Source organism: Bos indicus, chromosome 16, assembly GCF_029378745.1.
Source record: "Bos indicus isolate NIAB-ARS_2022 breed Sahiwal x Tharparkar chromosome 16, NIAB-ARS_B.indTharparkar_mat_pri_1.0, whole genome shotgun sequence".
NCBI lineage: Eukaryota > Metazoa > Chordata > Mammalia > Artiodactyla > Bovidae > Bos > Bos indicus.
In genome coordinates, this window is record NC_091775.1 from 4,383,998 (window position 1) to 4,401,268 (window position 17,271).

Genomic DNA, 17,271 nt, shown 5'->3' on the forward strand with positions numbered 1-17,271 from the left:
GGTAGAGTGAGAGAACCCTTGACTTTTGCCCTTTGCTTCGGGGCTATTTGAATAACCCGATGCTGTCCAGATGGTTCTAGTGTAATATTTCTAAAAGGTAATACCTGTTTTCTTAAAAGAAGGACTCTTGGCCTGGATGACAGGAGAGCCCGGTTCTAATTCAGACTGTGCAGATGACATTGTGGACGTGTGACGGGCACAAGACTCTTAGCTTCCCTGAGCCTCAGGTTTCTCCTCTGAGCGATGGTGGTTCTGTGGCTTGGTATCACCAGGTAACATTCCAGGGCCGTCCCTGTGCCTTCAACAGCCTTACTGGATTTTTTTTTTATCATGTCGCCCTGTGATGGAAGCCCCGGACAGCTTCCTATTACCCTCAAAGTCAGCCTGAATCTGGATTAGCACACAAAACCCTTCACTGTCTGGCTCTGCCTACTCTCCACAATACCAGAAAGATGCATTCTTCTCCTGGACATAAACCCAGGACACTATGGTTTTGTGGTTTGCTGGGCACTCTCGCTACAAGACACGATTATCCCCTTCTTTGCGGCCTCTTATTGCTCTGCTCTGTTGATAAAAGGACTCGAGACCGTGTCCGCCTTCACCAAGGGACGGGGGCTGGCCGGCTGGCCTTTCAGCCCTCCCGGTCGGGCCGCCCAGACTTTCTCCGCGTGTCCCCCGCCCCGCCGCCCCTGGCAGCCCCCCGCGGTCCTCTCCTCGCAGGACGCCCGCTGCAATCGCCTCCCACGGCCCCCCGCAGGCACGGAGCGGTGACCCAGCTGGTCTGGAGAGCCGGGTTTCCTGCCTCCCGGCCCTGTCCTGTCTCCGCGGCCGCACCTCCGTTGCCCTGCCCTGCCCCTGCCGAGGGCTCGCTTCTCCGAACCCTTCAGGAGGATGCCCCAGCCCCCAGCGCCGCGCCACACGCCGAACCCAGAGCCGCCACACGGGGGAGCCCCGGAGCCGGAAGGGAAGACCCGCGGGGACCGGGTCTGCCTCTGCAGAGGCTGGGGCTTCCTTAGGAGCACTCCCGATAGATGCGTGCGCGCCTCTCCAGGGATTCTGGCCCTGGGTCTCCTGTGAAACGCTCTAAAGGTTTATCAGGCTGAATTGTGATACCCACGTTAGCTAACATTTGTTGAGGCACACCATGTGCTCTGTCTGCTTCTTTTATCAATTATTGAGAAAGGGGTGTTGAAATCTCCAACTCTAATTGTAGATTTGGCCACTTCTCCTTCCAATTCTATCTTGTACTTTGAAGCTCCATCATTCAGTACGTAAACACTTAACATTATTACAGTCTCTGGATTAATTGACCTTTTTCATTATGAAATAAACTTCTTTATCTTTGGCAATATTCTTTGTTCTGAAATCGACTTTGTCTGATGTTGATATAGCCACTGCGGCGTTCTTTTGATTACCATTAGCATGTTATTTCTTTATCCATCCTTTTATTTTAGACTATTTGTGTCTTTATATGTAAAGGTCATGTCACAGAAAGCAAGTAGTCAGATCTTGTTTTTCTTAATCCAATTGGATCATCTCTGCTCTTTGAGTTATTTAGTTCATTTGCATTTAATGTGGTTATTGATATAATTAGATTTGAAGTCTATCATCTTGCTGTTTGTTTTCTATTCACCCTATTTGTTCTTTGTTTCCTTTTCTTCCTTCTTTTGGATCAATCGAATACATTTTACACTTCTATCTCATTTGTTGCCAGCCCATCCACAGCTGCCAAAGGAAAGGGCCAGTCCCCAGCCACCCCCCACCACAGATTTCCCTCCACGCTCTAGAAACCAGAAGTGCTGGCCGAAGTTGTCAGTGATCCCACTCCACTCAGCAGCTGCCTCTAACAGGAGCCGCCCTAAGGCCTGTCTGACGGCCCAGGGGAGCTCAGTTCTGATCAGACAGTGGGAATGGCTTCCCAACCAGGAGGCTCTTGATATCCTGGCGCCAAGCAGAGCCAGAGCTCCAGCCCTTGCTTCTCTAGAAATGCTTAAGCGCTGGAGATGTATCTCTGTGCCCCTCACAGCCCCACCCACTCCTCCCAGCCTAGAACCAGTCTGTGCCTGAGATGACCTCTGGCTGAGCCAGCTTGTCCTGAGGCCCTAAGGAGGCAACAAGCCTCTCTCTCTCTACATGCAGCAGTACAAGAGTTGTCCACACATCTCACATCCGTGACCACATTGCCCTGGCTCCTGAAGGATTGAAGAGATCACGTGAGGGATGGGATTGTTGGTCAGAAACATCTTTTATGATTCTCTAGTTCCCCTAAAGGAGGGCAGCTAGAAGGCCAACTCCCCAAGCCTGCCTCAGACCCAGCAACAGCCCTCCAGGGCCTCTGCGTCTTAGTCTGGGCTGATCTAACTGCCTTCTGTGTGTGTGTCAGGGCCCTAGCAAAGCTGGCAGCCTGACAGCCCAGGAAGCGAAGCGTGGAGAGGGCTAGGAGCCCCGGAAAACTGCCTCTGCTGTGAGTCAGCCTCCGCGGTGTTCAGCTGCATACCTCTCACAACAGGAAGTCATCGGGGGAAGCTGAGCTCAGTGGTGCGCTCACAGTCTAATGCTGTCAGATGCTGCTCTCAGGACACGGGGTGGCAGTAAGGTTCACCCCAGAGAGGGCATCTGAGAAAGGCTGCTTCCGAGAGGCGCTGGGAAGGTGGGGCGGAGACACAAGAGGACTCTGATGGCAGAGGAGACCGAGAGCAAGGCCACGAGTGGGGAGGGCGGCTGCCGGTGACGTGAGGCGAACGTGTGTGCCTGTAAGGAGGGCTGCCTGAGTGTGGCTGGAGGTGGGCACGGCCTGTAGGCTGGGCACGTGCTATAAAGGGCCTTGAAAGACCTGCTCTGGAGTTGAGGATATTGTTGTAGGCACTGAGGCGTCACTGGCGGCAGGACAGCTATGGTGGAAAATCGTCAGACACGGAGGCTCTGGGTTTGAAATCTGATCCCACTATTTATTTGCTCTTTGGTTTGGGGCAAATCAGCCATCCTGAGTCTCATTTTACTCATCTGTAAAATATGTTCTTACAGGGTTGTGACAATATACAGCCTTGATGTACTCCTTCCCAACTCTGAACCGGTCCATTGTCCCATGTCTGGGGGATTAAGTGCAAGAATGAAGTATATGGAAGAAAAAAAAAAAGAATGAAGTATATGAGAGCTCGGTAGCTCCAATATGACATCTTATTTCATGTTGTTCAGACTAGCTGTTAGGAGAAAGCAGGGACTATGTGTTCTTCAGAACACCCAGTCTATTGCCTGCCACGTAGAAAGTGCTCCGTAATTATTTGTTGAATAAATGAATAAGCTTGATACTAAGTCTTGATCCTCAGTACTTACGCAATAATTATTAGTTGACATCTGAATGGGAAGATTTTTTGATGAAATAGCCCTGATCAGATCTCGGTCTAGACGGGTAACTTTGGCAACAAGACAGTGGGGAATTCGGAGGAGTCAGGATGGGAACGAAGAACATTATTGGAAGGCTTTGCAATAATCTGTGTTAATGGCATCCATCAAGATAGGAAATTCTAAAGGAGGGGGAGCAGAGGGAGGTTGAGGCCCCGAATAATCAGCTCCGTTTGGACCTGTTAAGAGTGAGGCCGTAGTGGGGAGGGCTGGGTACCTGGTGAAGCATTCATCTGGAGGACCTGGGGGAGAGGGCATCATGAGACAAGTCAAGTGTGGTTGATGCCATTGGCCTAGACTCAGCTCCCAGGGACAATGTGAAGGCGGAGCGAGTGGAAGAAACAGTCAGTGAACTGTGGAAAACCCCAGTGAGCCAAAGGGAAGACAGGGTCATAGGCAGACTGAGAAAGCAGCTCCTGACTTGTCTGGGACAGACTCCAGTGTCAGGCAGGGTGACTGTTTGAGAGCGGTCGGGGATAGGTTCTGCATGCTCTGTGTGTGTGCATTCACGGGTCTGGGTCTGGAGTCAGACCAGCTGGGCTGATTTGGCTCCACCGGAACTAGCATGTCTGACTGTGTGCAGGTTACTTGACCTGCCAGAACCTCCTCTTCCACTCTGTAAAGTAGAGATATTGAAGCCGCCTCCCCCGTTTGCTGTAGGGATTAAATGAAATGAAGCACATAAAGTCACTAGGAAGACAGCGTCCACACAAGGCAGCTAATGATCACTCCAGTGGTTTCGGGGGTGGGTTGGCACCTCACCTGGTTTTCGGCCTCTGAATGTGTTTGTCGCTCATGAGGCCCCAAACCTGATCTCTGGACCCCTCCATGGATCCTGGATGAGGACATCTGAGGTCCAAAGTTGCTGAAGCTCCCCCAGCAAGCTAGAGCTGGAGCTGGGCCTGGAATATCAGCCCCCTGGCTTCCATTTCTGTACCACAGCTTTCCTGGAACACAGACCCACAGGGTGGATTTGACAAGGGATCTGGCCACGTGTCAGGATGGCATTTGAGAGAGGAAGAAAGTTTCAAATGATGTATTTCATCATCTGACGCTCTGAGACAGGGAAGTCACCCATCCACCACTTCAGTGGGGCTTTCTGAATCCACCCCACTCCCACCCCCCCAACAGCGATGCCATCATTGCTCTGGGGCTCTGGATGCTGCAGCTTCAGGTCCAGACTCCTCTTCCTGGGACCAGGGACAAGAACAGCCAGTTCCTACCCTTCGCGCATTCACTTCCAGAAGCATGAAGTGCTGTTGCCTAAGCTCTTCCTGCTGCCTTCTCCCCTCCCCCTGGCCACGTTATCACCACTGTTGATTATTCATGGGGAAGAGGTATAGACAGGGTCACTGGACGCTGAAAGGAATCCGGTCTTCCTCCCTTTGGGACTATGGAGCTTCAGTCTGGATTCTTCCTCCTGGAGGCTGGCCAACTTGTATCACATGTGATCTTTGCCAGCTTCAGAAGAGTCCCAGGGTCCTCGCCAGCACCATCTCTGCTTTGCTTGGCTTCCTTCCAAGCCTGGACTCATTGACAGGTGGAGTAGGGTGGACAGACAGATACAAACTAGGCTTTGAAAATATCTCATGAGCTATGATGGAACATATTCCTTCTCTCAGTTTCCTCATCTGTGAAATGGGAGTAAAACCTGCTATCAGGGTTGCAGAGCAACCCAAGTGATGAGGTGAAGGGACTTTGAAAAGCCCTATTCAGATGTCACTTTTCATAATATTTGAACTGGCAGGGAGCCGTACCCTAAAAGAACACAGTGTCGCTCAGGCCTTTTCCTAAGTGGATCTGGCATCTCGTGTGCCGCTCACAAGCAGAGACTCACGCCGACTCCTGGGCTACTTTGGCCTGTTGTCCGCTGTATTTTAAGATTGTACGTTGTGAATGTGTAGCGCTGCACTTACTCTGCAGAGGTCAGTGTATACTCCAAGGACGCAATGTGGCCCGAGAATCTGGGGCCTGTTTTTCCCTTAAATATTGAATTCCCACTGAGCAAGGAGGTTCCTTTTATAAGGAAATGTGTGTTCTTTCACTGGCCAGACAAAGCAGGCAGGCTCTTGCTGGTGCCCAGGGGTCATGCAAAGCCCCTCCCTGCAGGATTCATCATCCTGACATTGGCCTTCGAGGTCCTGGTGAGACCAAAACCAGCTTCCTTTCCCTGGACCATAGTCTCTGGGGTAAACCACCCCCACCCAGCAAAGTGAACGTGAAAGTCGCTCAGTTGTGTCCGACTCTTTGTGACCGCAGGGAGTATACCATCCGTGGAATTCTCCAGGCCAGAATACTGGAGTGGGTGGCCTTTCCCTTCTCCAGGGGATCTTCCCAACCCAGGGATCCAACCCAGGTCTCCTGCATTGCAAGTGGATTCTTTACCAGCTGAGCCACCAGGGAAGCCCAAGAATACTGGACTGGGTAGCATATCCCTTCTGCAGCGGATCTTCCCAACCCAAGAATTGAATCGGGGTCTCCTGCATTGCAGGCAACTGAGTTATGAGGGAAGCCTTGCCCAACAAAACAGTCTTTGAAATACTCATTTGAAGATTGCTCCAAAACCTACTTTCAACCCCACTAACGTGAGTTCTTCCCTGAAAACACCCGGTAGCTCAGCCCAGCCCCCCTCCCCACCTGGTTACTTCCATTTGCTATCTCCCGGCCAGGGAAGCAGCTACTGGTCGTGACCATCCCTGGAGCTGGGCAGGTCAGTGGGCCGCCGTGCGGGCTCTCAGCCAGCTCATGTTCGTGCCTGCCAGGCACTCGCGGGCTTCTAGAAAAAAGACTGTGTGGGAGGATGGAGCCAAATTGGGCTGCAGTTGAAACCATCCTGAGCACTGACGGATTTGACTAAGACGGGGGAGGAAGAGGGCCCCTCGCAAAAGTAGCCAGAGCTTAAAATGGAGCTGGCAGCTTGCAGTCTGGGGGCTGAGTCTAGCCCCTTACCCAGCTTGTGCCCCAAGACTGGATGGTTTTGGGGACTACAGGAGACACAGACTTGGAGAAAGTCCTGATAACCCCTCTCAGCCACTCTCTGGGCGTTTCCAGGGTCCTCAGGCCATCAGACTCCACGAGCATGGTGCTCCTGGCATTGCTCGGCTCTGAAGGCTTGTTTGCTGTTCCGGAGACTCCGAGCCCCTCTCTGCTGAGAGACGGCAGCAGCACACACGTCAGTCCCATCTCTTCTGAGAGACGGCATCACACCAAGAGCACAGGCCCTAGGACTGCAAGGACCCGGGTCTGAGTCCCAGCACACTGGTCCTACCAACGTGACTCTGAGCTTCAGTTTCCTCACCTGTAAAAAGGGAATAGTAATCTCTATCCCGAGGCTGTTGGGAAATGACAGACTGCATGTACATCACCAGGCACACAGAGTAACTACTGTAGATGAAGGATTTGAAGGATTCAGCCCCAGTGGAGGAAGGTGTCCCTTCATCCGGTTCTAATGGAGAAATGTAACTGAGCTGTCCTTGATGAGATGACAACATCTGGCAAAGACCCCTCTTTGCCAGACCCGCCGCCCCTCCCCGCCCGGAATTAAACGCACTAATAAACTGGGTGGTGTCTGCAGGCGCCTTTAGAAACCTGAGGCTTCCTGGGGGCAAGTTCCTGGGCTGGGTGGAAGGGCTGCTTACTCTGCAGATTGCTGTAACTTTGCATCTGATTTGCATACGCTTGGAGGTGGGGGAGCCCTGCAGTTTCTTCTGGCATTTCCGAGTTAAAATATTGCTGCTTCTCCAGGCAGACCAGATATTGATTTTCTTCTTCTGCAGTCACTTCTCTAACCACTCCGAGGGGCCTGACTCCTTCACCCAGGGAATGGGGAATGAGAGGGTGGGGGAGGCAGAGGACGGGGGAAGGGAGGCGCGACGGTGTGGGCCTTCGAGCTCCTGCCGTCCTGGGGGAGGAGAAGGAGCTCCGACCAGGAGGATGGAGACAGCAGAGAGGGCATTTTCTCCCTCGGGTCCGTCCCAGTGCATTCCCGCCCGGCATCCCTGCTCTGACTCTAGGGATGCCCCGGGTCCACTTGCCAATGTGGTCCAGCGGCAGGGTGGGGACGCGCAGGCCTGGGGCGGGAGGACCCAGAGGGGCGTGGCGACCGCCGGGGCCTGGAGGAACCTTGCGAGAGGAAGTGGCTTCCGAACCCCTCTGGCAGTGGAGGGGCAGGAGCGGCGCGGAGGCGGGGGCCGTGCCGAGAAGGCCTCCGCGCGGGGTGGAGCGGGGCGCCGGCGCGGAGGGCGCGAAGGCGCAGATGCCCAGTGAGTTGCAGAGCGAGGTGCGCCGCGCGGCGTCCGGGTCTGAGCGCCTCCGGGGGACAGGTTACCCCGCCGCCTGAGCCCCTCGGGCCCCAGTGGGAAAGGCGAGGCGGCCGGCGCCGGGTCCGCCCGGCCGGGTAACGGACTCGCTCCCCGGCGGGGCTAGAAGCTCGCGCCGCGGCCGCCTGGGGAAGGGTCCCCGCCTCCCTGCGCCGCACCCGAGCCCCCAGCAGATGCGCGCTCTGCCTCCCGCCGGGGCTCCGGGCTAGATGACGGTGGACAGCAGCATGAGCAGTGGGTACTGTAGCCTGGAGGAGGAACTGGAGGACTGCTTCTTCACCGCCAAGACCACCTTCTTCAGGAATGTGCAGAGCAAACGTCCTTCGAAGGTAAATGTAATGATATAAGAGCCTTTCATTGCGGGGAAGCAAGCTCTGTGGTCTAGAAGGGAAACCTGGCTCCTGGCAGACAGGCTGTCAACGTTTTACCAGAGTGGGTGGGCAGTTGCCCTGAGGGCCCTCTTGAACTTGTTGACTGAGCGGACCCTGGGTTGGATCTGGAGCCCTTTGGGGACCACAGGCAAAACTGGTCTTTTTTTCTTTTTCTTTTTTTTAATGTTCTTTTTAGCATTTCCTGTCCCCGGACCTTTTTCAAAATGGCTCTCTAGGATTTGGGGACAGCACTCACCTGTGCCTGGGAGGGTGACCTTCCCCAAAATCTGAGCTCTGAAGCTCCAGGTGGCAAGTGGATGGCTCCCTGTCCCTCATTAAGGATAACATTGCTAGGTTGAGACTTCCGTATTGCAGATGGCCAGAAACCATCTTAAAACACAGCCCAGCAACTTTGCAGAAGTCCAGGATGTTTTTAGAAGCAAACTAAAACTTCTCTCCTAGATCACTGTGCTGCTACCATTTTGACTTCCTGAGCTAGCTAGGGGTAACCTAGAGGGGTTTGCGTGTGTCCCCTAATGCGGCTGTGTATGCTAGACACCCAGCTCACCTGAGTCCCCTGGCCGCACTCTCCCAGTTGCAGCCATGTGTCTGCTACATGGCAGTGGCGGCAGAGCTCTGTTTGTTTATTTGTTTTGTTATTCAGATGAGAGGGCTCCAAGCCAGGTCCTTGCCTAAATGGGCCTGTTTGTAGACAGAAGTGAGCAGTTACATTTTACAGGTGTATGCAGGCTCATAATTAATTCAGCAGTCCTACATCGAGTCAAATTAGCTAAAAACTTCCCCAGGCCTGACTCTGGGGCCTCCGTAGTTAATAATTCATCTTGCCTGTAGGCCCCACATTTGCTGGGTTCTGCCCATCAAACAAATGCACTGTAAGAGGATGCCCAAGAATCAGCAGAGAAGTTTTGATTTTAGTGTTCAAAGAATCAACTAGAACTGGCCTGTGCTGGGGTGCCCCTTTGAGAAACTGGGGCAGGGGGTAAGGAGGGCTCATGTGGAAAACATGGCTGCTAAGGGAGGGTGTCCAGCTCTCTCCTGGGGTTCCTGCCTCAACGTGTGTACCCCCTTCTACCCTCACCCCCACCCATATACATATTTAAGGGCACTCCAGCTGTCTAGGGTCTTTATTTAGGCCAGTGGATCTCAGCCTTAGCTGCACACTGGAACTGCCTACTGAGCTTTAGAAAATATGGGTTCTTGGTCCCACAGCATGGGAGTCTGTGATTTCGTTGGTCTGGGGTGAAGCTTGGGCATCAGGATTTTGAAAAGCTCGCCTGTTACTTCTGAGATGCAACTGAGGTTAAGAACCATTGCCCTAGAGAGTTTTGCTGCTGCCGGGTAGGAAATGGTTCCTGTTTTTAGAACAAAGTTTAGCTGCTGCACTTGCTACCAGCCAGGCCGTAAGCCCTTGGCCCTAGAGGGTGGGCTTTTTGTGCCATTGGGTAGAGGAAGGGGCGCTGCAGAGCCACATGGCAAAAAAGGTATCTGTCTCTGGTGATTCTTGGGAGAAATAGAGATATTTTACAATAAAATATGCAGGGGCTTTCCTGGTGGCTCAGATGGTAAAGAATCTGCCTACAATGCCGGAGACCAAGGTTTGATCTCTGGGTTGGAAAGACCCTCTGGAGAAGGAAATGGCAACCCACTCCAGTATTCTTGCCTGGAGAATTCCTTGGACAGAAGAGCCTGGCGGGCTACAGTCCATGGGGCCACAAAGAGTCGGATGTGACTGAGCGACTAACACTTTTACTTTTTTTTCATGCTGGCATGGGGAGGCAACTTGTTTTTTGGCCCAAATAGCCTTCTCTCTCATTCTCCCCCAAAACCCTTTCCAGGGATCACTCTTGAAAATACACCTTCGGCTTTGCACCCACGTCACCTCTCTCTTTGCAACCACAGTAACTCAAGCTTTGTCTGGTTCTTGAACCCATTGTGTGGCATGAGGTCTCTGCACAGCCCCCTCCCTTGTTTTCCCAAGTCTGTAAGCCCTCGGAGGGCAGGAATCCCTTCTGAGAAATGGATTTTACTGAACCCCACACAGGGTGGTAAGGATAATGCCTCAAAGAGAAAGAGGTGGACATGGCCCCTCTTGTCCCTGGGCTCTGCCCAGCTACAGGGTGCGCAGAGTCTTAACTGAGATTCAGAACTGCTGTTGGAGACATCTTCATCAGCATCAGCCTTGCCATCTGTACAGCCCTCTCCATGGACGCAGGGGGCGCAGGGCCTCCTCTCATTGGGGAGCAGGCACTGGGTGGCCCCACCGGCTGTGCAGGGGTGCATGTGGCTGGCATACGAACCGGGATGCTTCATCCACATATCTCAGTCTCCTATCTTTCGTGCTTTTCCACCTTTAAAAAACACTTCGGATCTCTCTTCACCTGGGAGCCACTTCTAGAAACGGTTTCCAAGAGATCGGCCTTATCCTGGCCCCATTCTGACTCCTATCATTGCTTTTTTCCCTACCCAGTCTGAGCTCCCAGGAGAATTTCTCCTTCCTGTCTCCAAGGAAAGGCATTTATGTGTTTCCCGGTCACCGAGAGACTGAGGCCCCATTGGGGAAGGGCCCGAGCCGGTGTCTATAAATAGCCTTGTCAGAGCAACCTGTATCTGCCAGTCGGTCGTGTGCCTGGCTGGAGCGGAGCCGCGGGGGGAAGCCTCCCGCTGTCCTGGAGCCTTCGCTGGCCCAGCCTCCAGGGAGCTCCTGAGACCTCTGTCCAGCCCTTTCAATGGGGGGCAGGAGCATGGGGGAGAGAGGGGCCACTCAGAGCCAGGAGGCCCCGAAGGTGGAGTGGCAGCGGCAGAGGAAGTGGGGCCAGGCCCTGAGCTTGGCTGTTTCCCTCCGTTCAGAAGGCAGCAGCTCCCGGGGGCCCCAGGCCTCCCCTGAGACGCCATGGAGCTCCAGTCTTCAGTCTTTGTTTCGGGTGCCCTACAGGGACTTCTCCCTTGGCTTCTGGGCCCGATTAGGTCACTTACCCTGGATCATGTCTCCAAATGGGGCCCCCGGTGGCTTGGGGGAACCCCAACCCGAGTACTCATAAGTGCAGACCAAGGAGCTCTCCAGAAGGCGTCCATACGGTCACCCGGTTCAAGACAATGGCATCAGGGTGGGGGTCATTCGAGGCCACACAGCAAGTTCCTGATGGACCCCTGGGGTTGGAACCTGTATCTCTCGTCTCCCAGCCCGGAGGTTTTTCTGCTTCAGGCCCACAGAAGGCAGGGTTTGGTGATTTGTGGGCCTGGTGCCTGGGATCTCTGACCCTGCCAGCTGCCCTTGTCTTCCTGTCTGGGATCTGACCCTAGAAGGGAGGCCAGCTCCCACTCCCGTCGGTTCCCCAGATGCCTGCAGGGGGCGGCAGTTTCGGGCTCTGACCTCTGAGCAGGGACATGGACACCCCAAGTTTTCTCTGCATGTTCTGCAGGCTCTAGGACCCCAGGTACCACCCAGACCATTGGTGTGAAGGCTCCAGGGACACAGAAAGCCTCCTGCTTGCAGAATGTCCAAGCTGGAAGGACCCGAGTCTAGCATCTGTTTCCAGATGGAGAGGCTGAAGCCAGGAGGCATGAGGCTGTCACCAGACCGGACGTCTGGCTGGGTGGGGTCTCTTGGACACCTTGTCAGGAGCTCTTCTGGGTCTTCATCGCTCAGTGGGTGACAGGAACAGCCCTTGTCCTCTCAGGGCCTTCTACACAGTGGAAGAAGCCAAACAGCCTCAGGCTAGGAAAGGGGTACGGGGTCCTTCCAGCCCTCCGTTCCTAAGGCACAGTGTGGCCCAGGAACGTTCATTCTACACTTGGTACTAACAGGGGTCCTGGTCATCAGTCCCAGAACTTTATGAGTTCTTCGCATCTGTCCTAGGTACTGCTTGCTGTATCTTTGTCGTATGCAGAAGGTTGGGCTCTATCTGTGGTTAAATATTATACTTAAGCACAGCTGGAATGCGTTCCCATCCCCGCCTCCCCACCCCGGGCCCTTCCTGGTCTACATTGACACCATTGATTTTTGAAAAATTTAAGGAAGATGCAAAGAGGAAGGGGAGCAGTCGCAGAGGTCACAGGACAAAGTCACTCCCAGTTCCATCCTTACTCTTGCCTCCTCTCCTCTTGCCTGGCCGCGTGGCCCCTCCTTGGACAAGGTTCCATGGTTCCAGGGACTTCATGCAAGCCTGACCAGTCAGGGAAATCCCCATCTCTCTGCCCGCAGCAGGAGCACCTAGGCCCCCATCTCCGTACCTGCCCCTGACCTTCTCTCACGCCAAGTGAGAGATAAAGGACACTAAAAACAAGTTAGTTCCAAATTTGAGCAATAAAAATAAAAATCTTCAGCACTGTTGGACCATATCACTGCCGTTTTATGTGCTTTCTCGGAAGCCTGCCCAGCCCACCACTCAGCTCTCCGTGTTGGCAGGGGCCGCGATAGCCTCCCTCTGGGGCTGGAGTCTGTGGTCCCCTCCTGGGGGACTGGTGGCCTGCTGCTGCCCGGGGCCTTCTCAGTGTTGCTTTTCTCCAGAAGACGGTAAGCCGTGTAAGATCAGGACTCGCGTCCCTGCAGGTGCTATGTCGCACCAGCCGCTGGTTAGAGAAACCGGGCTGGCTGAATGCTGGTCGAGGTTAATCGCTGTGAAATCTCTCTTGCATCCCGTGTGATCAGGATGGGTCACAAACAGCCCCGTTATTTTCAGTCATCAGATACAACAGAAGTTTATTTCCCTCTTTAAGGAAAGTTACATTGGCAGGTGGGGCTCAGGATAACACACGGGAGATTCTGTGGGTCAGGCCCGGAAGTGGTGTGCGTGTTCTCCGCCCCTGCGCCACTGGCCAGAACTCGGTCACGTGGCCACTCCTAACCACAGGGAGGCTGAGAAGTGAAATACAGCTGTGAGCCCAGGTGGACGAGGAAGCCGGTTGTGGTGAACACTTAGCCGTCTCTGCCACACATCGCTTCTCCCACCTCTGCCCAGCTACCTTGGGAAACTGCTGTACTCTCTTGGTGAAGGGCTGCAGCCCTGTCTCTTTGACTTTGTATTTGTCCGTCTATCACCAAGGAGGTGCGGTTCCTGGGGTGGGCAACCCTACCTCCCCCAGATACACGGGGAACTTTTGGAGGAAAGGTGCTGTTCCTTACTCAGCACTGCGCTGGCTCCTCTTAGCATCTGAAGCCTTCAGTGGTGCTCACGGGTTGACCCTGGCCCCTGACATCGGAAATCTGTCTTTGGATCACTTTTTGATAATGGACAGTCAAGGGCCCCACTCTAGACGTCTTGGCTCCTGCATCTTTGAAGGTAGGACCCTCAAATCTGCTTTTTCAAAATACTTCCCCCTTGGGGACACTCACAGAAAGTCTGAGAACCAGCTGTTTAGGAAATATTTGGTGATTGATGGCTTCAGTTGGAATGTAAGATGATCATATATGACAGATCCCTAGGCTGGAAGCCCAGGAGGTAAAAGGCTTTCCCTGGTCACTCAGCGAAGTAGAGACCGCCCCGAGGACCCAGAGCCCCGGGCCCCTGCTCAGAGCAATCTGTGTTACTCTCAGCACTGATGCTGGCAGAGATGTTGAGGGGATAATCCTTGGTGATCGTGACTGGTTCATGATGGAATGGAAGCCTCACGGAACTGTAAGCCATGTTCTGGCTTCTCAGCTCAACTCCAGCTCTCAACTGAGGGGCTGTGGCCAAGACACATCAAGCCTCCAGATTCGGGCGCCTTATCTGGTCCTTTTAACGAGTGTCACGTGAGCCTGTCCTTTTCTTCTTTAACCGAGCGTCCTTCCCCACTTTGCATGGGAGCAGAGCCTTCTTAGCAGTTTCACACGGGACTGGCAGAGAGAGATCCTGACTGCTAAGTTCTCTAAACTGTAAGGACTTCCCTAGGGTGGGGTTGGGAAAAGGGCCTGAATGGTTGACACGAGCTCCTTCTCCAGGACCACCTGGGACTCACCCCAGACATCCTCCCCTTTGTGTTCCAGATTCCTCCACTCCCACTCAAGCCTTTCTCTTCACGCCTTTAGACTTTATCCAGACTTGGCCCACTTTTCCCTCTAAAGTTACAGCTCAGCACACATGTAACACCCATTCACCCACGTTATTTTGGGAGAAAGGAAAACTTTACACGGCTCTCAACCCTGAATCCCAGCTCTTAGTTTACGCTGTCAGGCTGGACACTGGACCCAGGTTCCAAGCCGTGAGTGACACAGGGAGGCACCATCAGGTCACCCTCATGCCTGAAGCCTGTTCCCAGCCCTCCGCTGATCCCGGCTCGCCAGGTAACCCACACCTGTGTGCGTCTCAGCTCTGGGCTCCCCCTGTGTGGGGGGCCCAGACCTGTCCTCATTCAGGACCTCATTTCCTCTTCTGAATGGCTCAGTCTACCTATAAGATAGCACCCCAGTCCTGGCAAGGCATGTGCTCTGGGGATAAGAGGACCAGATCAATTTGCCAGGAGCCAGGGGCATTTAATTTCAGAACCAGGAGGAAGAAGGGAGCTGTAGAGGCAGAAACCTGCAGGTTGGATTCGCTGAGCCTGCGCCTTCTGTCCATGGTTCTGTCCTGGTTCCCGTCTCTTCTCCTCCCCCTCCCCTCCCCAGCTTTATGTGCAGCTCCCCAGCCTGCATCCCCCATCTCACTTCTCTTCTTAGCTGTAGAATGAAGTTTTCTGTAGCCTGTCGGAGGTCTCTCACACCCCTCAGATGCCTACGATTTAATGTGTCCAGAAGCAGGTCGTAGCTTTGCCCATGACTGATTTCCCTCCCTGTCTCCGCCTCATCCTCCTATTCCCCCACCTTCGGCACCTGAAGGACCTCCCCTCTCATGCCTTCCATCCAGTCTGTCACTGTGGCTTCTGCCTCCACGGTGTGGTCTCTCCTTTCTGTCCCCCACCCTGCCCTACCTAGCTGGGGGCTTGTCGCTTCTTCCTGAGATGCTCCAGGAGGTTGCCCAACCGGTTTCCTTCTGTTTCTTCCCCTGCTGTGTACCCTGCATTTGATGGCATATCATTCTGGCGTCCCAAAGCCTTCAGAGCCTCCCCTTTGCTTCTAGAGCAAAGTCCACGCTGGTTCCCGCCTGTTAATGTTGCATCTAAAATGCTGCAATGCCTGGCCTCAATCAGAACGCTGTGTTTTCGATCTTCTTATAGCACGGGGCTGAGGGGTCGGGGGATACAGAGATGGATAAAACGTGTAAAGACCTATGGCCTCAGCCACACTGTGCAGCAGACTCTAGTTGCTCCCCTTCCCCACCCATGAAGTGTCGATGGGGCCCGTGGGCAGAGGGTCACCTGGGGGGGGACACTGGGTCTGCCCTGCGGCCCCGTGGCTTTCATCAGGAGGTGGCGGCAGCTCCCAAGATGGGGGGAAGGGGGCTGGCCCTCAGAATCAGAGGGCCTGGGCGTAAGTAAAACCCAGGAGGAGGCCGGGGACGGGCTGGCAGCGACAGGACTGCAGCAGCCTGGGAGGGTTGGAGGAGATCAGCTTAGCCTCTGAAAAGCAGCGACTCCTGGAGCTGGAGGAGACTGTGATGGGTCGTTAGGCCATTCCCTTCTTTCTGAACAGGCCTGCATGTGGCCCCCACAGGCAGGGGAGGGAACCTGTGCTCAGCACACCGTCGTCCTCCAACCCATTGATCAGCCCTTCCTTGTCCATGGTGCTACTCAACGTGGCTCCAGCTGGTTGGACCCCTGCTGCCTGTGAGGCTACAATCCTAGGCTTAAAAAAAAATAAAGCAGGGAGGGCGGTGGCAGCACGTTTCCACCTGGCAGACCACCCTGGCCTGCTGTCAGGCCAGAGGGCTGGCACGTTCAACGAGGTCCTGTGTGAGAGGGGCTTAGCCAAGGGTGAGGCCCATACCCCACGCTCATCCAACTCCAGAACACATGCTCTTCCCACCACACACGTGGCGTCTTGGGTGAGAGTCAAGTTTCGAAAGGCTCCAAACAACCTCAGGTATCCCAGCTCTCGTCTGCTCACCTGCCGCAGGAAGCTGTCTTTATCACATTCGCTCTTTGCCTGCTGCTGAAATCCAGGCCGTTTTCCCCTGTTGGGATCTCGGGAAAGCTGGTCGCCATACACTATCGGCGTCCCTTCACCAGCGTTCAGTCCGCGAGTCCCGCCTTCTCACCTCACCTCCTGGCTCTCCCCGAGCGCCAGGGGTGGTGTTGGGCTGCCCACCACACTGTGGGGCGTGGGGGCTGCAGGGACCTGCTTTGCAGCGGAGGATACAAGGCCGGGCCCTGTGTTGGCCTGAACATGTGGAGAGGCTGTGGGCAGGTACGACCTCCATAGTCACACATGGCTGGGAAAGTGTGCGTTAGCGAGGAGGATGGGCGAGCTGGTGGGTCCCAGTGTTCATAGAACATTTCCAGCTGCAACTTGATGCTTCTCTCTGCTCCCTGAAAACCACCGAGTCCTCCTCTCCTGCCCCTCATTTTGATGGTCTGTAATTCTCTGGATGAGGAACCGTGTCTTGTCTTGTTTAGCATTGGGTCCCTGGCACATGGCAGGCACAGAATGCAAGCCTGATGAAGGAGGAGGGGCCTTGGAGGGTCTTCCCCACAAAACGTCTTTCCCTAAGGGGTGGCAGGCGCTCCTGGAGGGCACACAGAGTGCTTCAGACTGAGCGTGTGAAAGCGGATCTCGGGACTGTGAGAAAGGGAAACTTGCTGAGATTCGGGATGTGGAATCAATGGATTTTTCCAGTGACTCTCAAAAGAAAAATCTCACTGAGTGAGCAGAAAATGCAAGGACAACTTTCCAAACACAGAGCGGCCCCTCCATCCCATCTGTGATTGCTCAGCTGTTTGCCCCGGAGGGTGAGGGCGGGCAGCGCTGGGTCACTAAGCAACTGGGCCCTGGCAATTGCTGGCAAGAGTTAGCCTGGCCCGTCCTTCAGTGGGGCCTCCGGGGGTCGGGGCAGAGGCCCCACGTGCAGGGGCGGGAGAGCCTCAGGGATTTCTCCTGTCTGGCTTTCAGCCGTGGGAGTGGCAGGGTGGGGAGTGGGGAATAGATACACGTCTCCCTTGTTTCACTTTCCCAGTTTTATTCTAAGCATGTAAAGACCCCGGGTTGGTGATCCCAGTTGTTTGAGCATTCTCAGACAGCCCAGCTGGACTGGGCAGGGACCCCAGGCCCTCAAGTGGGCCCAGCTGTGGGCCTGGGAACCCATGCC

At 54.5% G+C, this 17,271-nt stretch overlaps 1 protein-coding gene across 2 annotated transcripts in view; it reads left to right on the forward strand.

The window, feature by feature from the left end:
• The window catches only part of RASSF5 (Ras association domain family member 5), a 73,505-nt gene that overhangs the window by 34,718 nt on the left and 21,516 nt on the right, over nucleotides 1-17,271 (forward strand). The window contains exon 1 of one of the 2 annotated variants that reach the window (XM_019976772.2): nucleotides 7,457-8,050. The exons of the other annotated variant lie outside the window; for it this stretch is intronic. Within the exon in view, the coding sequence (XP_019832331.1) occupies nucleotides 7,931-8,050 (120 nt within the window). The 5' untranslated portion in view covers nucleotides 7,457-7,930. Of the gene's footprint in view, nucleotides 1-7,456; nucleotides 8,051-17,271 lie in introns of those variants that run through there. 2 annotated transcript variants of the gene reach the window in all.